Here is a 23974-nt window from a genome sequence, read left to right on the forward strand (position 1 = left end):
ATCGTTTGAAAAGGTCAACTTTATTAGCACTTATCAGAGAGGCGTCACATCCTACCGCGTCATACCAACCGCACCCCCAAAAGGGGGCACCACGTGATTTTCCAGATACCAGGCCCTTCTCCCCTCCCGTGGACATACGGGAGAGCAGGGAGAAGGGCCTGGCTACGCGAGGCTAGTAGCCATGCGGTTCCTGTGCATAGTCAAGTGACTCAAAGGCGCACGCGCGAACGCTTCGACCATCCTGTTGCCTAACCCTAATCTCTGGCACAATTCTCCGACGAAATCTCTACGAATGACAATGACGCAATCGCTGAGGAGAGCTCGGCAACATTACGTTTTCGTTGAGTGACCGATCGAGTGCTTCTTTCAGAGCTTTCGATCGTTCCCTTTCGAACGAGCTCGCATCGTCCATGCATCCTGCTGAGTCACTGTTCCATCTGCTGTGAAGCTCCTTTAAGTTTGACGAAACGAGGGACAGTATGATCTATCTACATTCTCTTATAGCCAGACGCTCATATCGAGAGCCCGGATGACCTAGCCTGACCTAACTGAACGAATTTATCTAGCTAGAGGAATGCGTTGTTTTTTCGTAGGAGCCGTGCGACTCGCACGTGAATGCAAATTCACTTTCCCCGAATTATGTATGACGTCAGTAAACGTCATATGACGTATGACGTCAGCAAACGTCGATGCGTTTCTTCGAAGACAAGCAGGAAGCATTTCTGCGAGTTTGACGCCGTTTCAATTCAACGAGAAGCCCCGTTGCAGCTAACGCCACAGGGAATGAGTGGAGAGGAATTGAATGCACGAGAAGCAGCGACTGGCGATGCACCGCATTTAGAAGAGGAAGTGCCACCAAAAGAATCGAATCAACTGGCCGAAACTGGTAGGAAATAAGGCAAATGTAATTTTTAATGATTGTTTAACGTCGTGTCGTCCCTATCCTTTTTATTCGCATCTGCTCCTAACCCCTAACCCCTAACCCCACCTCCCCCACAAGAAGAAATGAGTGGACAGACGCTTAGAACAACAGAAGCGACAACTAGCGATGCTACGCTTTCGGTCGAGGCAGTAAAGCTGATAGACTTGCATGTACCTCCCGAAACTGGTAAGAAAAACTCTATTTAAGGCGCAGGGCCAATTCTCGCAAATGAATCGCACGTCTTACGTCGTTCCGGCGCCTAATCGTTTCCCCAATCCCCTAGCTCCTTTGCCAACCCAAGAAATGAGTGAAGAGAAATCAAAAGAAGGAGAAGCGGGGACTACCCCGACTAACGGCGATACGGGTTCAGTAGGCGAAGGAGATTTGAACCCCTCAAATCTACGAGGCGAAACTGGTAAGCAATACAATCGCGATAGCCGAGGCATTGCACCCAACGGCCGGCCGGCGAGCACGCATGCTGCGAGTCTTTCTCTTTTTTCGCCGTGGCCTCACTCTTTTCTTCATACCAATCCCTCTTCTGAGTGCGTGGGATTTTTTTCTCGTTAGCACGTTCATGCGTGGTACGAGACTCGCGCAAAGGAGCGTTTTGCTTGCCAGTTCAGATATCGAACTGTGCGATGCTTTGAAGTTTTTAGTTACTAGCCCCTCCTTGCGCTAGATCACCGCCGGTTGTGTAAACACCGTCTTGGTTTCAGCATAGAATCTATGGTTTCAGCTTAGATATGGTTTATCGTTGCATGGCATATATTTTTGCCGAGCGCGCCGCGAGGAATTAGACTCAGGCTCTCCCGTAGTGAAGCGCGCTGTCCAGTAGTGGACGCGCTAAAGCGCGCTTCACTACGGAGAGCCTGGCTTGCGAGTCTACGCGAGGCTTGTAATCGCGTACAGAGAAAAATCGAATACCCTGTCTGTCTGCATGTGTTTGTCTGTCTGTCTGTCACGCTTTCCAGTCATCGAAAGCGGGCTTTTTTCGACCCGTTAGCCGTCCGGATCGTTGCGGCGTACCGAAAGAACCGTTCTGGGCTTTTCGGTGTAGCCGCTTTCAGCCCGATTTCGCGTGTTTGGCGGTTTTTCCTGGTACTAGCGTGCGTTTCGCGCGTAATTCGATTACGACAAAGTGGCATGCTGTGCGCTACTTTGTTGCACCAGAGATGCACCGGTTGCACGCCGCTGCATACGTGTATGCGGCCGCTCTATAGCTCAGCTACAAGTAGCTTGTTGTAGCTTGTCGCCGAGCGCATGCGCGTAAGGCATTAAGCTGCCCATAGATTAGCCTTGACCTCAATTGACCAATCAGAGAACGAGCACCCGATTCTGGTGCCCTATCAGCGGCGATCACAAAAATCGAATTACGCCTGTCCGGGTTTCACACCCGCCCGTATTGCTACTATGGATTTTGACCAATGGACGTTCGAACGTTCGAACGTTCGAACACACGTTTGAACGTTCGAATACACGTTTGAACGTTCGAACGCCTGGTTCGAACGTTTGAAAGGATGGTTCGATCGAAAGTTCGAACGCTTAGACATTTGGTGCTTAGATAAGAATCCCCTCACACTGTACAGAAGTTGAGCTTCGCGACCATGTGAAGGAAGACGTGGTGAGAGGCGGGCGCAACGTAATCAAATTTGAGATCAAAGGAACAGACCTTCTCTCGCGCCCGGCACGCCCACCCTAAAGCACGCGAGAGAAGGTCTGGGACTCCGAGGCTACCCATAGATTTACATCTATGATCTGCCCAAGTTCTGACTACATTGTAAGACATGTGCTATACCCGGAAGCGACGTCACTACAGCAGGTCAAAATCAAAATACTTTCAAAATTGTTCACGTGTCACGCTTCCGGTCCATTGTAGACTGTGTACACCTGTGTAAAGTGTGTTCAGCTGTCTACACCGAGTACAGAGAAAGCCCAGAAAGCGTCTGCGCCTATATACCAAAATTTGATTGGGCAAAAGTACAGGTTACAGTGTATAATCCAAGCATAAGTCAGCGGTATATTTTAAAACCGTACGCCGCCATAAACCACGCGTGTGCGCGAGGCATTGCCCTTTTTGTATTACTAGTTGTTCATCGTGCATTGTGTCATTAGGTAGGTCGTTTAGAGCACTAAGGGCATAAGTCATTGCGCGAGGCAGAGCCCTGCACTATAACTACAGCCAGAGTGCTCTGAATAAGAATAACATCATATTGCGCGATCGTCATTCTTAATTGTCACGGCAGTGACTCTTGACCAATCGTCGGTCATTGACCACTTCCAGGTTAAACCTTTTCAGAATAAATAACCTTTAGAAACAGTGCGATTAATCATTGCATAAATTAAGTAGCGCATCGACTCGCGTGCCATGTGATAAGAGAGAAGAGGGGGAGGATTTTTGGTGCATGCGCAGATGTTGACACTAAACTAGCGAGGCCCTCTTACCAATGCATGATAATTGAACTGAAGGCACCCACATATACATGTTATGTATATATATGTATGTATGTTATGTATATATATTTATGTATATATATGTATATATATATACTGTTTATATTATATATATATATAAAAAATATATATATATGCATGTCATGTATATACGCTCAGCAAGCCACCGATAAGTTTTACCAAATTCCAAGATCGGCATCAGCCGCCTCTCTCAGTCGATATATGTATATGTTTGTATATACATACTTGTATAACAGAATGCATGGTGGTCGCAATATTTGCAGCAAAAGACCCTTCTCCCCCCTTACCGAGTAGCCAGCCCTTTTCTTGTTCCGTGTGGACTCTTCACGTAGAAGATAGCAAGTGTAATTGTTACACGACATCGCTCCGTTCTCATTTTTCTCGGGTCGAGCGCCGAAATTGGTAGGGCGTCTTCGGAGAATGATGCGAAGGAGCCACGTTCGATACGTAGTCCTTCTCTTCTGTCTTGTTTTACGTCACCTAAATTCTAAGAACTGTTACACTTAGACCAGGAGCAGTCTTCTGGCGCAGACTGCGAAGCTTCTCATTTGGATTCAGCTCTTTCTCACGATCCTGTAACTCACGACGCTGAGGCCGATTCTCAAAAAAAGGAAAGTGTGTCTCTTCAACGTAAAGACTTCTCTTTTCCTGTGAACTTACGCTTTTAATACTACTGTATGTTGCAGAGGATGAGTCAGAGGTAGCAGAAGTTCAGAACGAGCCAAACAGAAACTCACCCCTTCAGAGGGCGTCAGCACGAAAGGACTTGCAGGGCGTCGAATCAGAAGTTGCAACGGATAATCAGTCGTCTGCGATTCAAGGAGCTTCAGATAGCAGTTGTATTATCCATCCAAAGGTTTTTATGATATAACATATTTCTTTACTTGTAGATGAAGAAGGAAATGCGGAGTTTCGAAAGTGGCTTGAAAATCTGGGGCTTGGCCAATACTTTCAGAAATTTTTTGACGAAGGATATGATGATTTGGAATACGTCGAAAATATTGAAGAGGACGACTTTGATAGAATGGGAGTTCTGCGAGGTCACAGGCGCAAAATCCTGGGACGGCTGCGCAGTCAGATCCCACGCTCTCCGCAGCAAGGTTTTGAGCAACAATCATTCTTTATCTGTTCTTTATGAAAACCTTTTAAGGTAATGGAGACGATGCTGTAAGAAAGTGGCTAGAAAAAGAGAAATTTGGGAGATATTGCAAAGCTTTTCTTAAAGAAGGGTTTGATGATATGGAATCGTTCTCTCAAGTTCAAGAGAGTGATTTAAAATTTATGAATGTGAAGACTGGGCATATGAGAGCAATTTTGATAAGGTTGAATCCGAATCCAGCGCCTAAAGGTTCACAGCAAAAGTTCTGCCCAAAATATTAAAAATGATGTACTGTACTAGTAGAGGTCCACAGCTTGCCTGCTTATGGTCTTCATGCTCAGAATACTTACCAACAGAAAACGTCAGTTGGCAATGTCAATGGTGCGTAGCATTCCGTAACTGCGGTCTTTTAGGAAAGAGGAACTTTCATTCAACAAAGGAGACCTTGTTGTAGTTTTGGAAGAATTTCCTAATGGGAGGTGCCGAGGCTCTGTTAACGGAAAGGAAGGCTACTTCCCAAAAACTGCGCTACAGCGCGCATCGGTTGCAGGTGCTTTTCGTTTGCCTCAAAATACAGTATTTCGTATTGCGTTGTTTAGGTGACGACGATTGTTCCCACGATAATGCGCGTGACAAAGATAAATCGCTAGCATTAAGTGAACCAAAAACTATGGAAGAGCACAAAGTGTCCGGCACGTCTCTAGATGATCCGCGTCAAGTTATTGGTGAAGCAAAGGCAGATCACACAGCGCCTGGTACCAAAGCTGCTCAGCTTTTGGCATTGCAATCTAGTGAAAATAAAACGAACAAACTTGAAACTAATTCAGCGAAAACAGAAGAGCAGGTTCAGGTTCCTGTGAGCGGTCAGATGTCAGGCGTCGCTGAGTCAGCTTCGCCTCAAGACAATCAGAAGGTTGGTTTTAGTTCTGAGGAGAAAAAGGACGTGGCAGGCGGTATTCAAGCACAAGAGGCAGAAGAGGCATCACGACAGAGGGAGAATTTCAAGAAGGATTCTGACGAACACGAAACCGCGCAAACAATATCTCCTTCTCGAGAGGTCCATTCGACAAGCAGCGCAGAGACCGTTCATTCCCGTGCAACGCAACCGACCATCAATGCACAAGCCGGCACAGAGGGTGTAAAGCCGCATAACGACTCTCCTACTCCAAGCTCTACTGCGGCTGTAAGTGACGAAGCCAAGTCTTCTGCTTTGCGCAGTGGCTCTTCTTTTGGGAATACTAATAAAGGCGCGGATGTCGCAATCTATGAACCCTCGATAACTAACCAGGAGAGTCGTCATTCTGACGCAGAAAAACAGCAAGACAAAGAAATTTATTACGATTGTCAATCTGATACTGCAGCAGATCGCCATGCAGCAAAAGCACGGAACAATGGCAGCGTTGCCAATCCAGCTGTGTCACAAGTGACAGACGCTCGATCTGGTGCAGACCGTACACAGACGTTAACCAGTGCTCCTTTAGATAATGGAAACACCAGGTATTTTGCAATTCTTGCGTTCTATACTTTGTTTGGTTACCGTGACAGCATAGGGTCTTAGAAGCGAGGGAAAGAGCTAATACTAGAAGAGGGGTTAAAGTTATTTTCCATGCCTTACTTCATCCTGAGTGGGAATTCGATACTACAAACGTTCATCATAAAGTGTGTATTCGATTTGGTGCAAGAGTGTACGTAGACTGGAATTGGAATGTTGTTGACATGCAATTTGTTGGCGAAGAGTAAGTAAAGCGCAACGTCATTTTGATACTAATATTTCAGTGAGGATTTTGCACACACACGAATGAATTATTTTTTTCGTTGTCTCTCGAATGTTTAACGCTAAATTAAGCTAGCTTTATCCCAATGTGCCAGAATCCAGGCATTTTTTTTCATATGCACAATCTCAACATCTATTTTTGTCTTTAGTTCTTGCCCTTCACATTTTAATATTGCTTTTTGTAGGAACACAGATGGCGGTAAATTATTGAAGTTGAGTGGCATGTTTTACATCGAGAAGGAGTTACAAGCGGTCCGTGTTCCGTACAAGTATTTAGTTTACAGAAACGGCTCACCAGAATGGGAGTTTTTGTTTCGCGGTTCTCAAGGAGTGATCAACCGTGTTCTTAATCTTCCCGAGTTTTTACGAACCGCAGAAGAAGGTACGTGGAAGATTGTGCAAGGACTCGTTCATAAGATATTGTGTTAATTGTAGGTCTTTTTCATAAATTCGATGACGTAGTTCGGAAAGAACCCGGCATATTCCAAAAAGGCTGGGCTTATTTTGCTGGATCTACAGCTCGCAGTGATAGCCAAGAGTTGGCTATTCGCGCAACGGTGCCAAGGTGGAAAGGTTTTTTTCCAAAGAGTTCTGGCGAAAATTTTAACATGCCTGCCGTGGAAGCTGTGGAGCAATTTCAAAACGTTGTATCTTCTCTTTCAAACCTTCCCTACGAACAGAGGCGCGGCTTAACAGAGTTTTGCGTGCTTCCTCCACTCCGCTTAAAACGGGTATTGCGCTCTGTGTTTTTAAACAAGAATGCTGAAATAACGTTGCATTTAGATCATAGCAGATATTTTGACTCCTAAATTAGTAGAGCTTGGAAGAAGGGATTTTATCATGTCTGAAGAAGAGGCTGAAGATGCCCTTTTGTCAGCTTTGAGCATTTCTCTTCTTATCAATCACTACGATTTGGAAGTCAAACAGGACCAGCTTTTGTACGGCGATTATCATGCATTGCTTCGGAACTTCAAGTTAATGTATGACGGCCATCAATGCAGATCATACGATTCACTTCTGGCCAATTTTCAGGATCGAGCGTAAGGAAATTTTATTGTAGCATCATGTGTTATTACTAATTTTAGATCTCTGTTTGCGGCTGTGTACAAAATTTTTCGCGTCGTCTGCTCACCAAGGCAGCCTCCCCCTCCTCCTGTGTGGATAGTCGCTATTCCCTTAATTCACTTTCTTCGCGAAACGTCATTGCCATTTGAGTTTCCAACTTCTCTCCGCCCTAAAATGCCAGAGTGGTGGAGTCACAGCGGAATAGAAAAAGAATTGGAGCACTTACGAAAACATTATAAAGCCAAGTATGATTTTTTATTATGGAACGTACTTTTAAATTTCATAGCATACTTCAGGAGTCTTCTGCCTTTTAAAAAGGATATTGTCGCCATGAAAGCTCTTGACCCTGTTGTGGCAAGACCTGCCTTGTTTGTTGTCAAGTTCAGTGAATTGAAGGAGTTTGAAGATTTACTTCATCCTTGTGATTTTATCCTTGCTGTGGTTAAAAGATGGGATAGTGCTCCACCAGAAAAGAACGAGCTGGTACTGTGCATTTTTATTTTTCCGTTTTTCTCTTGATCATATTTTTTCCTTCTAAGGTGTCGGTTGTTAACAAGGAGTTAGTTAGCTCTTTAGCTGCCAAGGTGGCGTTGACAAGCTTGTAAGAGACGAAGCTAACACTCGGTGATTCGTTCGGAATATGTTGTACTTTCATTATAGGGATACGAATCCAGCGAGCACAACTCAGGCGATAGTGCGGAGTGGAATTTACGGCAGCAGTCAGCTTCTCTTAAAAATTTGCTCAAAATTCAAAGAAAGAAAGTCTACGGAACTAATCCGTAGCTTGATTGATTTGGTTTTCTCATACGTTTCTCTTTTAAACGAAGTACCTGAGTCATATTCCGACCAAGCGACAGCGTCCAGGTTCTATGTGACATCAGTCGACGACGTGCTAAAAAGGACGGCCTTGGATGTTTTCCGCTGGTTGCGGGATTCGTCACCGCGCTCCCAAAGTGCTGATGCTCTACGTCAAGATGTCGAGGTTGCGTCTCTTATCTTTTTTTTTAAAATGGCGTTCACGTTCTCGTAGGTCTGGGATGGTCTGTTTGACACCGGTTTCCTAAATGGCGATCTTCAAGCCCGCTGGAATAATTTACTCGAAAAGGAGTTCTCGGATGAATTGGGAAAAGTAATGCACCTTTTAATTTTTTGTGGTGATTGCATTCAACTTTGTTTAGAGCAATGGAGAACGAATTCTCAAGACATACAGTCTAATGGGAGATTCGAAATTTCACCCTATCATTGATCGATGTTTTATGAAGATGTCAGAATCAGCTTTGGAGAAGCTCATTTCGGTGAGATTGCCTATTTTTGACGCCTCTGTATCATGTCTGTAAATAGAGTAAAGAAAATCAAGACGCAGCATTTGTTGCTTTGATGACAGCTGCGAAAAGTCGCACTCGAAAACCCGGTCACCATCGCAGACTCTTGGAAATTTTACTAACAAAAAATGCGCCAGACGATGCGGCCAGTAAAAGTGAATGGCGAAAGGGTCTTTTGACGTGGCCACTGTGGCACAAATTCCTACGCTTTTCAGGTTTGCCTCACTTTCCTTTGGCTGCCTTAATTTTATCTTGATAATTCGTTTTTTTTCTTTAGGAGAGCTCTTTTCCGGCAAAGAGTCAGGAGGAAACGTTGGTCGGATACTTGCCCGCGCAGAACAAGTACTGGTAGAGTTTGTTGAGGAATTAGCTTCCGCTTCTGTTACGGTGTGTGATTATAAGTTGGCGGAAAATGGCATGGAAAGGCTGTTGGGTATGTGCTCCGTCGTGGACGGCAGAAGAAACAATAGCGAACTTAAGCAAGTAGCCATTTCCGCTCTTACCCAACGCCGCCTCGAATATAAAGCTTTCGATGAAGAACGATCATCGGTTTTGAGTTTTGCTAATTCATGCAGACTTCTGGGAAATGGTATGATATGTACCTCTATAAAAAGCCTCTTATCTAATCCACGTCTCTTTAGTCGATCTTGATGATCTCTCTGCTAGTGCTATTATGGATGTCTCCGACAATGCGATGAGAAGCCTGGCAGTGACAGATGGCGCTAGCATTCGTGTCACGTTTTTCTCTTTGCCAAACGATGTTCGAGAGTATTTAATTCCGCTGGATAAAGTTCAAAACAGTGACGTTTTCCGAAAGCTGTGGACGGAAAGAGGAGAAGAAGCAAAAATTGAGCGAGAGCGCAACGGTCAGCCAGTGACGCAACCTTTTAGTTTGGAAGAACTTGTTGAAAAAATAATTCGACCTGTCTTTGAGATCTGGGAGAGAGTGTGCAGATCTCTGCATGAAGCAAGTATCACTTTGAAGGACGTTGGGAAGCTGTTTTCGAATATACTCGGAAAGGAAGAGGATTTATGCCACGAACTGATGGTAATGGACCCTGCGCCGACTTTGTCTAAAACATGGGTTCCCGAGAGAGTAAAGCAGATACTGCAGTTGGCAAGACTTAACAAATCGTCTAGTGCAGCTACTGCCGTTCTTCATGTGTGTGACGTGCTCAAGATTGAAAGGTTTCCAGCTGTGGAGAAAATGCAAGAGCAGGTACATCAAATTTTGATTTATGTTGCATTTGCCTAACTCGTTTAAATGTGACCGGCAGAATTCCGCGGAGTTCTTAAATCAACCCTTGTCAGTAATGACAGACGACCTTGTGCTGGCCAGTCGCTTTCTTACTGACATGAAAGAAGAGGAAATCGCTTGTTTAGAACAATTCGCAAAATGCGATCATCTTGTCGCTTGGGTTAGAGAAGAATTAGAAGGTTAGTGGGCAGCTGTAGCCGAGCACGTTTTACTGCCTACCCTCCGAACGGGGTGGCAAATGTGACCGGCTTTAGACCGAAGTCTTCGTGATTATCAAATTCTTTTTTACGTAGAATGGAAAGAGCTTGAAACCTTTGTTGAACTGGCGGGAACAAGGTCGAGTGCCGAAGGAGACTACGAGGCAATCAAAGTAGCTCATCTTAGAGCAGCTTGCTCTGGCTTTTCGTCTCTTCTGTTTGATATAAGGGCTGACATTCTTTTGGACCAATTTCAAGTAGCCTGTAAGGCTGTGTTTAACAAGCTGGAGAGAGATAAAGATATTCCCAAAAAGTGGAGTGACACGGCGAAAGACCTTCGTGACTTTAAAATAATGAAGGAATCTCTTGGTTCTGTAGAAATTTCTTCTTTTTCCGAAGTGGAAGTGATCAATTCTATGGGTCAATACGTCTTAGGATGCCGTTCAAAAGAAACTCCACAGAGTGTTTCGGATTGCATAAGCCTTCTCATTAGAGAAACCGAACCCGCAGTTAGTTTGAAGAAATACTATCTAAGTGATCTTCAGGATCTTCAGAGCAAACTGATACTTATATCAGGGTATAAAGACGAACGGCGAAATGAAGTGAATGTTTTTGTCGACACTCTAGAGCATGTGACTCGTTTGGCTTTCAATTTCGTAGCGCTGTGCAGAGCGGGGCACGTGAAGTATCTCAACTGGAAAAAATCGTTTGATTGCGTGTCGCCACTGAATCGCCCGAACGACCCAGGCGACGAAAACAACGTTCAGTTGAAGCAGGTTGAAGAGCTTTGTCAGGAAATGCGTCACGTCGCCTTGGAAATGGAAACTGACTTGAAGAAATGGAAAGAGGACTTAGCAAACACTCGAATGACGTACTACTATTTGAACTACTTCACAATGGCTCAGCTTCTAATTCTTGGACGAGAATTAGGTCACCTTGCTCATGATGGGAGTTACGGTTTGCCTAACAAGGTTTATGGCCTCCTCGAGTGCATTAAACCAAACATCGCGTCAAACGACGTGACTTTATCCTTAGAAGAAGCCTGTGTCAGACAGGAGTCAGCACATGAGAACGATTCTACGTCAGGGTTTGAACAAATGTCGTTCGCGTTTGGATCGTCGTCATTTGTTGACGATCACACGTCTGACTTTTCTTTTGAGATGCCAGACAGTTCTTTTTCAACTATGGACATAAACTCTTCTGTATTTGATGCGGAACCGTCTTTACCGGAACACGAGTTAGCAGCAGATGTTGCAACTTTTAATCCTGAAAACGATGAATATTTGTCGCTTGAGACCCTTGGAGAGTTTCTAGAGATTTTGGCTAGGTCAGCACCTCGTTTGCCCTCAAGGTCGTTCCAGGGCGACTTTCTTAGACTTGGTGCTCCGAATCTTTTCATTGTCCCAGAAGTTGAGCTGATACAAACAGTTATGAGCTTGTACATGGAAGACGATGATAGTCCTCTCCCGTCTGCTGAAGAAGTCCTTCTCTGCTCCTCAACGACGACTGTTGAAGATATCTGTCTTTTCTGGAGACGAGCCATTAAGGATCCAAGTCAGAGTCGCCTATTCTGTCTTGCCGGAGCAGATCGATTGACGTATGAAGTTAGCCGGGATGCAGTAGAAGAACTCTACCAACTTGGTCAAGGCTTGTACGGTCAGCGAGGGGAGCAGTACCGCCTTGTGGTTGTATGCTGCTCTGAAAACGAAGATCGATCGTACATTGTCTCCGCCCTAGAACAGTACAAGCAGCACGCGTTGCCCTGTCCAACGCCCGGGAAAGTACAGGCATATCTCAAAAGAAAGTTTCGCGATGGTCCTGCTAGACAGAAGTTGCGAACGGCTACAAATGTGGATTGGACTCCAGCAGCGTCCGTCCTTGATCACGAAAAATGCTGTGTTCGCGTAGTGTTTTCAACAAGAGCCGGTGTGGGGAAAACTCTCTTTATTGATCAAATGGCATCAAAATTGTATGACATATCAAACAACAAACAGGCTCGTAGGCTTCAATACGGCCGGAAGGATCCTTTAACTAGAGTAACAGTACCTCTGCATGATTTAGTGGTAGATACCGATGTCATGTTGGAGACTTTGGATCCGGCTTTTCCGTCTCCTAAGCAAGCGCTCTCAAGACTAATTCACATTGACATATCGCCTTCAGTTAGGCAGAAGGGACTCGAAAATCTTCTGTTTAATTTGCTTGTTCTTGGGCAAATTATGGATTCGAAAGGAAACGTTTGGCGTCGAAGGTTGACGGATATGTACGTGCTGGAGTGCACGTGGTCCCAGGAACAGGCAGCCCTAGTAGAAGAATCTTCTACGACGTCTGCCAAAGAGACCAATAGGCACGTTCCGTTTGTGTGTTTCCTTCCCTATGTCTCTCGTGGATCACCGGAAGCAGCCTTAGACATTCTTAAGAAAGAGAAAAATCCTCGTATTGAAGATCCCTCTCTAGATGTACGCGAATTCGGAAATTCAAATTTTCAGCGCACCTTTCAGTATCTGACGCGATATCTCAGCGGTCAAAGCTTAGAAAAATTCAAATTTGTTGTAGGATCGATGGAAGGAACGCCACCAGTTTGTCTTGAGACGTTGCTAAGAAGCTGTGGAGTGCAAAATCCTTCCTGGGCAATTTTAAAACATTTTGTTAATTTTCTGAGCAATCAGCTTCTTGACTGTGAGAGTAGCGATTTTTGCAGTCAAGAAGCATCGGGAGAAGACCTGCCTGGATTCAAAAGTTTTGTGATGAAGTTAATGATTAGAATGTCAAAAGATTTCTCTACTCCATCGCTAAACATCGACCTCGGTACATCTCAGCATGCCGGAAGTCTTTCTCATTACTTGCTTCGTCGCAAATGGGAGCAAGATCCTCATCCTTATCTGTTTTTCAACGAAGATCGGCAATCCATGACGTTTGTCGGTTTGCGAATAACTAGAAGAGGGCAGCTGGTGCACATGCGCACCAGAGAAATACTTGATGAACAGATAATGACTCGTGAGCTCAGTGCCGCTCTTCACACGCAAGGGTTTAGACTTCAGCAAGACTATGAGCAATGGTCAAAGGAAGAGAAAATTGCCGCTCTATGCAACGTAATGGGTTTGAACTTCTGCCCTGATCCTGACCCGACTTATGAACTGACTGTTGATAACGTCATTAAAATTTTAGCAATTCACATGCGTCTTCGTTGCGGCATACCAGTTGTTGTTATGGGAGAGACGGGGTGCGGGAAGACGCGTCTCATACGCTACATGTGCCGGCTTCAGTGCAAGTCACAGGAAGCTACAAACATCAAAAATCTTTTTCTTATGAAAGTTCACGGTGGTGTAACTCGTAAAGACATCATGCTTAAGGTTCACGAAGCTGAAGTCAAAGCTGAAGCAAATTATCGACTGCATCAAGTGAAAACTGTGCTCTTCTTTGATGAAGCAAACACAACTGACGCGGTTGGATTGATCAAAGAAATTATGTGTGATAAGCGAGTCAACGGACACAAGATCCGCGGACTAGGTCATGATCTTCATGTCATAGCGGCGTGCAATCCATACCGAAAGCATACGGAAGTCATGATTGAAAAGTTAGAGGCGGCAGGTTTGGGATACCACGTTCGTACGGGCGACACGGAAGACAGGCTAGGGCAAATTCCATTGAGACAGCTTGTTTACAGAGTTCATCCCTTGCCAGACAGCGTAAAAGCCCTTGTTTGGGATTTCGGACAACTTAAACCAGATGCAGAAAAGGCTTACATAAGCCAGATCGTCTCGCGCTACGTGTTGGTACAGAAATCTCTTCCCCGCATTGAATCTATGATTGACGTCGTTACGAACGTGCTTGCAGCGTCACAGAACTATATGCGATCTCGAAATGACGAGTGCAGTTTTGTCAGTTTACGCGACGTCGAAAGAGCAATGATGGTGATGGCTTGGTTTTACACACTGGACGAGGCTCTTGAACCATATATAGAGAAAGCGTACAGCAAAGCCGAGAAAACATTGCCAATCGAGCAACAAATTTCACCTCTCGATACTCTCACCCGTTCTCTTGTTCTGTCTCTAGGAGTCTGCTACCAAGCTCGCCTGCAGGAGCGCGAACAGTTTCGTGAAGAAGTGTGTAAATTCTTCTCGCCACCTTGCGCGCTTAAAGGTGGTTCTGCGCAGATGAGGAGGGAGATTGAGTATTGCCAGTCAGCTTTTCTGGACGAATTAGAATTGCCTCCTAAGATAGGGAAGAACCACGCTCTGAAGGAGAATGTTTTCATGATGGTTGTTTGTATTAATCTTCGTATTCCTCTTTTTCTCGTGGGAAAGCCAGGGAGCTCCAAGTCTCTGGCTAAAGACGTGGTGAAAAATGCCATGCGCGGAGACTTGTCAAGCACTGATCTGTTCAGGCGGCTCAAACAGGTTCATATGGTTTCCTACCAGTGCAGTCAGCTTTCAACGGCAGGAGGTATTATCAGCACCTTTAGTCAGTGTCAACGAATGCAGAAAGAAAACGATCTTGATAAATTTGTTGCATGTGTTGTACTCGATGAAGTGGGATTGGCAGAAGATTCTCCTCGCCTTCCTCTTAAAGCTTTGCATCCTTTGCTGGACGACGGAACTGCAGGAGCAGATGACAGTGAAGAAGGTTAAATTGTCAGGTTAGGTACAGTTTATTTCTTTATTGTCATTGTAGATCTACCATCTAATCGAGTTGCATTCGTTGGGATATCGAATTGGGCTCTTGATCCAGCCAAGATGAATCGCGGAATCCTCGTACAAAGAGAAGTGCCTAGCGACCAGGAGCTGATTGTTAGTGCGTTAGGAATATGTAGCACTGACGGTCGCACTAAGCGCCACTTGGAACCGTACATAGCAGGCATGGCAAGCGCTTATCTCGAGATCTGCCAAGAAGCCAAGAAGAAAAAGGAAAGGGAGTTTTTTGGCCTTCGAGATTTCTACAGGTACACGTGTCTGCATATTTTCAATGTCCTTTTTTATAATGGCGCTTCCCTCATGTTTTATTTTAGTCTTGTGAAAATGATGTTTTCATTCTGCAAAATGACTGAGCAACCTCCCACGTGGGACCAAATGTTTCACGCAATCAAGCGTAATTTTGGTGGTTTGGATGGAATTGACTCTGTCGAAATTTTTCACAAGCATCTTGTTAATCTTTCTTCGGCTGGCGGCCATGACTTCGCACCGGATTGCAGCTCGGCAGGACTTATCAAAGCGAGCCTAAAAAAAGACACCGACTTCGTGGATACTGAAGAAAGCCGTTATCTTCTTTTGCTGACGGAAAACTACGCGGCTCTCAACATCGTTCGACAGCGCTTTCTCGTCGGTGAAGATCCTGTTATTATTTTCGGGAGCTCTTTTTCAAAAGATCAGGAATACACCCAGATTTGTCGAACCATCAATCGCGTAAAAGTCTGCATGGCAACCGGCCGGACAGTTGTTCTTCTGAACCTTGAGCAACTATACGAAAGTCTCTACGACGCTCTGAATCAGTATTACGTCTACCACGGTGGTCAGAGATTTGTTGACTTGGGCTTGGGTAGCCATCGCGTCAAGTGCCAAGTACACAAAAATTTTCGATTGATCCTGATTGCAGATCGTGACGTCGTCTACAAAGACTATCCTATTCCTCTTATTAATCGCATGGAGAAACACTTTCTTGCTATGTCGTCTATTCTCACTGGCCAGCAGCAGCGAATGGTAGACAACATTTGTCTGTGGGTTAAACAATTTGCTGAAGTAGATTGGCGTGAGCAAGGGAAAGGTCGTCAAAAAAGCCGTTTTAAGCCGGGTGACGCTTTTATGGGATACCACAAAGACGCTGTCGCTACTGTCATCCTTCGGGCGTGTCATCGTATTGCCGAGGAGGATGGTCGAAGTGAATTGGATTCAGGCACAGGAGACGAAAACTGGGAGAAAACGGTAATTGATGACGCCTGTTGCTCGCTTTTGCGGTGTGCCACGCCTGACGCGGTTGCCCGCTTGCCGGCATCATCTTTGCACAATCAAGCGGATGCATTGTGGGACGTTTACTTCGAGCGACAAGAGCATTCAAATTTAGCTAGCTACCTGAAACATCAATTTCAAAGAGAGAGATCGAGCCTTCTCGTTCAAATCACAACCCATTCCCGACTTTTGTCGACGGAAAATATTCGCGATGTTGAAGCTCGCGTTGGGCTTCGGACGGAGTCGATATCGTTGCAACAATTTGATACTGAACAGCAGTTCTGCTCTCGAGTCGGAGACTTCTACTCGCGACCCGATGATTTGGATGCCATTCTGATTATCTTGTGCGAAGCCGGAGACATTAACGGAGATTTAGTAGCATGTGCTCGCTACCTTGTGCAGGAGGAACAAGAAAATGCTATTCGCAGGCGGAGTTTTTCTAACAAACTTGTGGTCAATCGGCACGTTGTCGTTGTCGTTCATCTTCCCCGCATAGCGGGCGGCTCATTCTTGGGTTTTCAAGGAGGTGCCTGGACTGAAGTTCACATTGACGATTTACCAGTCAGTCATGCGACGCAACCGCCAATAACGTCATTAGTAGGTCGCAAAATCAGCTCTCTCTTTGGAGACCCACGAGAAAGCGAAATACAGTTGAATGATTCTGAAAGCGAGAATTTGCCAACTAACAGTTCGGTAGGTTGTGTTCTCAGCGCAGCGCCAGTTCTTCGCGAATGTATTCACGGGTCTGTTAGTCGACTTGACCATCTTGATGATGAGTCGTCATCAGCTGAATCAGCCAATGAGCGAATCAGTTTGCTATTCAGTCTAATTCCTGAGGACGAGACATCGGCTCCAACTCATGTTATAAGATTTTTCAATGAGCTGAAACGTCGCGTTGTCAGGTTGCTGAAAGAGAAAGAGGGGAGGGGTAGCGAAGATAGCGCCCTGGAATGGGTGAAGATTGAAGCGCGTAGCCAGGATAGCATTCAAGCTGGAGGCACGTTTCGACAATCACTTTGGCTTAAAATTGTCCGCGTCATCACCCCTGTCTTTGCTGAAATGATAGCGTTTATGGATGCTAACTCAAACTTGTTCTTACTTCGGAACGCAAAAGCTACTACTGTTCCCAACTGGGTTAGCATTTTATGGATTGACATTTTTTCTTGCCGTGGGCTGCTGTCTCTAAACTATGAAGACTGCTTGTCGCCTGGTGAAAATGCTCAAGCTCGACCGCGGGTTTTAGTTAAGAACCACGGATTTCAAGAGCAACCGTTTGTCGCACAGTTTCCATTCTCAGGGAACCTCAAAATGGAAATAGATATAATGCTTGAGAAAACAAAAGAACGCACTGGTACGTGCTTTTATAAGTTGAGTGTTGTTTTGCAGAAATGTTCTCTATAGGCCTCGAAACGAAAAATTTGTTGAACGCTATGCAGCACGTTTTCGACGAAAGTCCTCTAGGGAGTTTGATTCGTGACGTAGATTTGTCATTTCCGGAAGCTCGAGATGAACTGGTAACAGCATACTTGGCTGATTTTGTATACATGGTTTACCCTTGCGCTTGCCACGGAGAAGTGCACTCTGTAAGTCACTCGGTTTACGTAAATAGTCTTGTATTGAAGTAGACTTAAATTGCGATATCTGTTGCAGCTTGTTGTTGCGGCCATCGTCAATGGTTTCAAGGAGCTTCGTGCTGCATCGTACGGAAAGGATATCTTGACAGCCGAAGAAACGTTGTCAACTAAAGTCTTGACGATTCCCGCCGTTCACGTGGCGCACGACTATATAAGAATTCGCCTCAAACACTTTTCTGAATTATCTCGTATTGATGCTAGCGTTCTTTCTTTTCTTAGCAGACAGAAGGGAAAAGATAATTCTCAAGAAATGGTACCGTATTTGAGCAGTAAATTGGTTTTCCAATCTAAGTTAATATTTTCTTTTCTAAAGAATTTGGACTCCGCTGCCTTCAAACTTTTCCTAGAACGCCTTTATCCAAGTTCAACTGATTTGCTTCTTCAGGGAACGAGAAATAAATGGATGCAGCGCGTGCAGGAAGCTAAGCCGATTCTAGACGCTTGGCTAGCACTACCAATCCTAGACGATTTACCGGAACGGTCAGACAATTTCCAAAGAGCCCGGTAAGGATTCTGATCTTAATTCCATGTGACTGAATATCCGCATGACATTGGTTTCTGTGTTGTAGCGTAATGTGGACCAAAATTTGCACTGTTCGGCTTTATTTTGTGCACGCTAAGCCGTTGGCAGAAAGTGAATTTGTTGCTAAAACTGGTTGCACTTTGTGGAAGGTAATTACTTTTCTGCGTATTTTTTGGTGCTTTCCTGCAGGCTGTCAAAAATTCCTTACAGCTCCTAATAGTTTGATTTGAACGCACGATAAATTGGTAACGTTGGCATAGTGCTAACAGTGGCAAGTATTGATGTTCTTTTCTAAGTTTCTGAATACAATAATAACTTTTAAATTCGCTCTAAAAAGCACATCTAATTGTTTTACAGCTGATAAAGAGCATTTTTTAGAATATTGAAAATGAAACACCGGATTTCAGAACTGCTGAAACCATCAATCTTTTACTACACTTCCTTCATGACGCCAGCAAAGACTGCTTTTCTAAAATGTTTCAGTGAGGCAACAGTAATTGCGATTGTTAGGGCTTTTAGTTAATTCGTTTTGTTTTTGTAGATCTAGTAAACAATGCTTGTGTTGCAAAAAACTGTGGAAAAATCCGGTTCAGTTGCTTTGTGAGCATATTTTTTGCCTGTTGTGTTTAACCAACATGTCGAGCAATGGGACGAATTTTCCTTGCCCTGACTGTGGAACTTTAGTGCAGAACCAGGAATTCCAGATATCTGTGGATTTGAAGTGGGTACATTGTGGCTTTCATATTCTGATACGCGCTTGATTTCTATTTTTGCAGAAAAAAAATAGACAGCTTTCTAACATTCAAGAGGTGTTGCACGTCTTTTTTCATGGAGTTGGTTTCTGCTTATACTTTTAACGCGCAAGCTCAGAAAGCCCCCGCCTCCGACGTTGTCCGTCTTCTCATGACTTTGATCACCCGTGGAACAATAGAACTGGGAGAAGAAACACCAAAGGACAAAGAGTTTCTGCTTTTCGTAGATAGCACTCCCGTAGTGCGCTCTTTCCTTTTGCAGCTGTTGCTTCGATACAGGTGTTAAAAATTCTAGATAGTTTGTCTTTCCAAACGATCGTTTTCTTAGCCAAGACGAGACTAAAGGTCTCGTGCATAACTACCTGCAAGAAACTCAAAAAGTCATCGAGTGTCATGCAGACGGCGCGGAGTACATAATGGATCTTAGAGTCATATTTGTTCAATGCGTAGAGGCAAGTTTCAGATATTGCATTTATTCTAATCCCATATTTGTTATTTCGTAGGATTCACTGGATTGTGCTTCAAGTGGGAATCCTCAGCATCTGTTGTTTCTCGTTTCAAGAGAATTAACCAAGGTCCTGGAAAATCTCCATGCCGAGCAACATAGTCTTGCTTACCTTCAAAGCGTTGCAAGCACTCGCTTTAGCCTTCGTGTGGTTGCTGAATGGATTTTGCAACAGCTTCGTAAACCACGCGGTAGTCCTCTCCCTAGAGAGCGCATCGCCGTATTCCGCATGGTTGAGAAATTATTATCTGATCAAAACGATCCACATCGTCTCTTGTTTCTACTGAAGCAGCTTGTTAGGAAAAGCGGAACTGATGTCTTATCCAAATTGTCTCATATTCATCAGTTTTTATGGCTCGAGAATGCCATACGACACTACACGGACGTAATTTTGTTTGGCAACCGTTCTTAATATTTTTCCTAATTACGCTGCCTTTTGTTTTAATTAAGGAGAATGAAGCAGTTGAGTTTGATTACTGTGCATCTATTGGAAATTCGTACAAGCTTGTTCGTGAAGGAGTCGCTCGAAGCGTTTTTACAGCGTCTTCCGCTCCTCTATCCGATTCCGTTGAGGTAGTTTGCATGTTCTAGATTATTAGCGCCGCAAGGTATGCAATATTTGCTGTTATATAGAGTCTACCACATGATGTGAAAGGTCACGCAAAGACAGCGTTTATACTTCTTTCCATCTACAGAGAGGTGACAATGCGAGAAGCTTCCGAAGATGTGTCTCGACACGTTGGAAAAGAGGTAAGGAATGTGACTATGGTGATCGTTCTGCGCATGCTGTGAGATTAATTGTAAGGTTCGAAACGTACTCCGAGAGTTTTGCCGTACTCTTCCTTGCTGGGCTGAAAATGTCGGAAATCAATTAATTGACAATTCATTGGGTGGAACTCGTGCTCCGAAGGCTGTTGTTGTGGCTCCTAGCCAGCCTTCACGAATAAGGTCTGCCGCTGCAGTAGCTTTGCACGTGTTGTTGGCAATAGAGACAGCTGATAATCTGTTGATGAAGCCGCTGATCTATATGATGAAAAACCCCGAAATGTTGAGAGTAACCCTTCATTTAGGTTAAGTCCCTGCTTATAATTAATCGATGCGTTTAGTCTTCCTTTTTTCCTACCATGCCTGACGACAACTTTTTGGCTGTGAAAGGAGCTGCAAGGGGCGATAAAGGAACGAAGTGGCATAGTAAAAATCATAATTATTTTGCGTGGTTTACTCTGACGTTAAATCGACTATCTAGTGTGTCCCAACGGCCACCCTTACTTTATTGATAATGTAGGAATGTAGTCTTTCGAAGGCTTTTCCCGTACTTAATTGCATCTTAGTGCGGCAGAGCTGTTGAAAAGGGATTATGTCACTGTGGAGCTCGAATAGGCGCCGCGAGCTTCCTCGAATTAGCAGAAGGCAACGTGCCAGGGGAAAGAGTGGACGATGCCACTGAGAAGGGTCATGTTCTTGGTGAAGCTGATGCTCGACCTGACCTGGTAGCACCAGAACGTGATCTTTCATCTCCTTCCTGCGCTATCATACGTCTTCTGATGCATGCAGCGCTAATGTGGGCGTCTTGCAACGCCGACCAGGTGGAAAACTACCATTAACCTTATTAAGTGTCGGATCTTGAATTATACCCTGTTTTAGGACTCGCTAGAATCTTTTGCTCAGATAGTTCGTCCAGCAGTTCCGGATGGCGATTTACCTAGTTTCTTTTGGAAGCATTTTGAAAAGGACATAGTGGCGTTTGCCCAAGCCATTGGTCAGACTTCGGATGATGGATGTGCTGTCATTCATCAGATACTCAATGGAATTGTCCTTTATCGGCGGGATGGTAATCTTAGAATTTCTGCTATAACCAACCTTGACGATGAGTTGTAATGTTGTACTGTAGAACAATTTGAAAGTACTTGTTTATTGCAAACAAAAGAAGACCGGCAGATGTGGGAGAAAACGTTCAACGTCACATACATTGAGCCATTGTTGCTGGTCTCTCTCGCTACACAAAAGAAAATCGCTGTTTTTGATTTTTAGTTTTTTAGACGATGGGAAAAACCATGGGCGAGTGGATGACATTAGTTACAAAGGACGACAGAGTTGGTATGTATTACGTCTTTTACTTCTCAGTGTTCTTGCTGTTCATTGCCCGTCTTTTTTTTCAAAGGAAATTGCCCGTTATTGCGGTGGCTTTACGAAGTGGAGAGTCCTCCTGGGTCGACCTCACCTCCTTCTTTGTGGCGATACCGAGCTCAAGTTACTGTTGCACATCTAAAAGTTACTCTGAATCAGCAGTACTCAGGCAGACCTGAAGCGCAACCGAAAATATTAAAGGAGTTCTTGAAAGAAGCAAGTTAAAAATAGTTGGACAAAGTCTAAGCGTAAACTTTAGTCCTTTAGGAAAGAAACATTAGATACTTGCGCCATTTGCCAAAAATTCTGCGATTGCAGCGGTTACTCTTGGACAAATATCACCACCGACTGTCACTTCAAGAGGCAAAAGCCCTCACACTTGGTAACTTTTTGAAGAAGTTGCCAGGTAAGCTTGGCCTTTCGTAGCCTTCATATATTTGCCTAATATGCTTAGACCATGAACAACGAGAGTTCAAAGATTTGCTGCAAGTTTTCAGCAGTGTTTGGCATTACCTGTGTCCTGAAATCTTTGAACACGGTCGCCTCAAGCCGAAGAAAGCTGAAGATAAGATGCCCCGAGTTATTTCGCTTGAAACTTCCGTTTCGTTTTTGCTGCCGACAACTAAAGGCCCGGGAACATGCTCTATGTCGCTTGTTGATTATTTGATCAACTGCGTGCACAACGAGTTCGTTGCTCGATTCCGGAGTCTAAGTGGAATGTCTGGGTATGGCTTTATTGAGACAGCTTTGCATGATGCCTTTTCATTTTATATTTAGGTTGGGTCCCAAAATTCCAATGAGAGAAATCACTTCGACACAACTCATTTCTTACGATCTAGAAAAAAATTTAATTCCGCTTGTGCTATCTCACTGCAATTATTCCTTGGAAGTTGGGAAAGGATGTGACATATCATACGATTTTGCGGGAATTGAACGCCAATTGGTTGATCGTTTTTTAACAGGAAAACCGCAAATACAGTTTGAGGTGATGATCGATTCTTCCTACAATTGTGTTTAAATTCAATATTTTTAGGCTCGTGAGTTTTCGTTCAGCGGAGATCTGTATACAACAGCGCTCTTTGTAAAAATTAGGCATAAAGTTCCTCAAGTTCGATTTATCTAACTTTATGAACTGTATAAGATTGCTTTTTTAGGCCAATCTGGCGCCAGCTGTTTCGCGGCAGATCGCTAGCGAACTTCCTAACTTGACAGACATCTATAGCGTGCTCTCAGTCCTTGATGTTCTTTTAGGCTTCATTGTTTCAACTGGAGGCGACAAGGAAAAGCTCATTCACGACTATTTGCACTCTACATTGAGAATGCCCGAAGATCAGGGTCTTGTCAGTCCTAAAGCGCGACAGCATTGCCGTCTGAAGCACGTTTTATCTCTTTGGAGAATCGCAGCGGTGGAAAAGGGAAAAAGATTGGCGCTGAATTATCAGGTAATCTTTGCTGGACTATTAAATTATTCTTTTATAGCATTGCTAATCGGTTGTAGGATCCTTTTGAAGACCTTCCTGCCGTTTACAAAGATGGCATGGACAACGAATTGAAACAGGAATTAGAAAAATATCTGAGAACGATTAATGTCAATCTTTTCATGAGCGAAATTATGGAACTGGCTCTGCTTCAAGTGAGAAATAAGAGTGAGGTCAAGGGATTTGAAGATTACGTGTAAGCAAGAGCACTGCATGAAGTGCACAAATTACCTTAATTTATTTATTGTCCTTCGTGTAGAATCAAAGACGCTTTGGACGAATTATGTCAATCAGAGTTGGAAGGATCAGAGCGTTGTCCAGAGGCTTTGTTGCTCCGTCATTTATTGCACTGCTGGAGCACTGCTGTTCACCTTCAAGACAGTTTGGATCGTTGTTAGTGCACTTGCATTTCATTTCTGTGTGACTGTCTAGCATTTGCTCGTTTAGTTTATTTGCAGCAATTGTCTTTATATGTTTTACTTCTTTGTTGTAGCTCCTTAGACGTGCACTGGTTTTCATTTGTCAAAATCTTGCATGATTATACTGATTAGGTCAGAATGTCAGGGATAATTTTTGGTATTGTCTCGGATGTTTCTAGGTAAATGTCTATGTCTGTACGTGTTTAGTGACATCTAAAGAAGGAAAAAATTTCTCTGTATCTGTAATTATTCTTTGAAAAGGCGGGTTGCTGCGCAAACAATCAACTGAAGAAACGCAATCAATAAATCACTCACATGCCAGTAATTTTCGACTATTTTTACAAAATTGTCAATATCGTAACAAGTTGCTAAGCCGCTGTCGATGAAAAAATCTTCGTGGAAAGGATTTAGCGGGATAAAGCAAGAACAAAATTTTTCTTTTACGCAACTGCTTCGAAAAATAGGAGACCTACCCAAAACTTTCTTGC

At 44.1% G+C, this 23974-nt stretch overlaps 1 protein-coding gene across 4 annotated transcripts; it reads left to right on the forward strand.

Moving 5' to 3' along the window:
- The first annotated feature begins 234 nt into the window (after window positions 1-234).
- LOC136199086 (E3 ubiquitin-protein ligase rnf213-alpha-like) lies at window positions 235-23732 on the forward strand. Of its 4 annotated transcripts, none has more exons than XM_065989199.1 (53): window positions 235-886; window positions 1001-1108; window positions 1206-1337; window positions 3902-4024; window positions 4081-4233; window positions 4285-4494; window positions 4545-4742; window positions 4794-4854; window positions 4907-5043; window positions 5093-5990; window positions 6044-6229; window positions 6453-6649; window positions 6703-6998; window positions 7051-7307; window positions 7353-7577; window positions 7629-7815; window positions 7872-7933; window positions 7993-8314; window positions 8363-8461; window positions 8511-8627; window positions 8674-8869; window positions 8932-9243; window positions 9296-9873; window positions 9932-10091; window positions 10206-14732; window positions 14781-15048; window positions 15115-17399; window positions 17450-17631; window positions 17699-17935; window positions 17996-18186; window positions 18252-18354; window positions 18584-18687; window positions 18747-18926; window positions 18982-19236; window positions 19286-19409; window positions 19461-19847; window positions 19913-20035; window positions 20096-20212; window positions 20268-20516; window positions 20569-20653; window positions 20709-20743; window positions 20794-21048; window positions 21107-21293; window positions 21354-21448; window positions 21502-21559; window positions 21624-21805; window positions 21857-21995; window positions 22044-22314; window positions 22367-22574; window positions 22623-22697; window positions 22744-23031; window positions 23088-23263; window positions 23327-23732. In XM_065989199.1, the coding sequence occupies exons 1-53, from the start codon at window positions 616-618 to the stop codon at window positions 23463-23465; spliced, it is 17010 nt and encodes a 5669-aa protein (XP_065845271.1). In that variant the 5' UTR covers window positions 235-615; the 3' UTR covers window positions 23466-23732. The 4 variants fall into 4 exon arrangements, with proteins under 4 accessions (XP_065845271.1, XP_065845273.1, XP_065845274.1 ...); XM_065989201.1 differs by having other exon boundaries at window positions 4797-4854; XM_065989202.1 differs by having other exon boundaries at window positions 4081-4230.
- Window positions 23733-23974: the final 242 nt, after the last annotated feature.

This window comes from Oscarella lobularis, chromosome 20, assembly GCF_947507565.1.
Source record: "Oscarella lobularis chromosome 20, ooOscLobu1.1, whole genome shotgun sequence".
Lineage (NCBI taxonomy): Eukaryota > Metazoa > Porifera > Homoscleromorpha > Homosclerophorida > Oscarellidae > Oscarella > Oscarella lobularis.

What these genes read in the sequence shown, in the direction of transcription:
- LOC136199086 (XM_065989199.1), top strand. Translation starts at nt 616, where the DNA reads ATGCAAATTCACTTTCCCCGAATTATGTATGACGTCAGTAAACGTCAT. An exon ending in CACCAGAAAAGAACGAGCTG is followed by an intron (nt 7,816 to 7,871) that starts GTACTGTGCATT and finishes TTTCCTTCTAAG; the next exon opens with GTGTCGGTTGTTAACAAGGA. An exon ending in TTAGGCATAAAGTTCCTCAA is followed by an intron (nt 22,698 to 22,743) that starts GTTCGATTTATC and finishes TTGCTTTTTTAG; the next exon opens with GCCAATCTGGCGCCAGCTGT.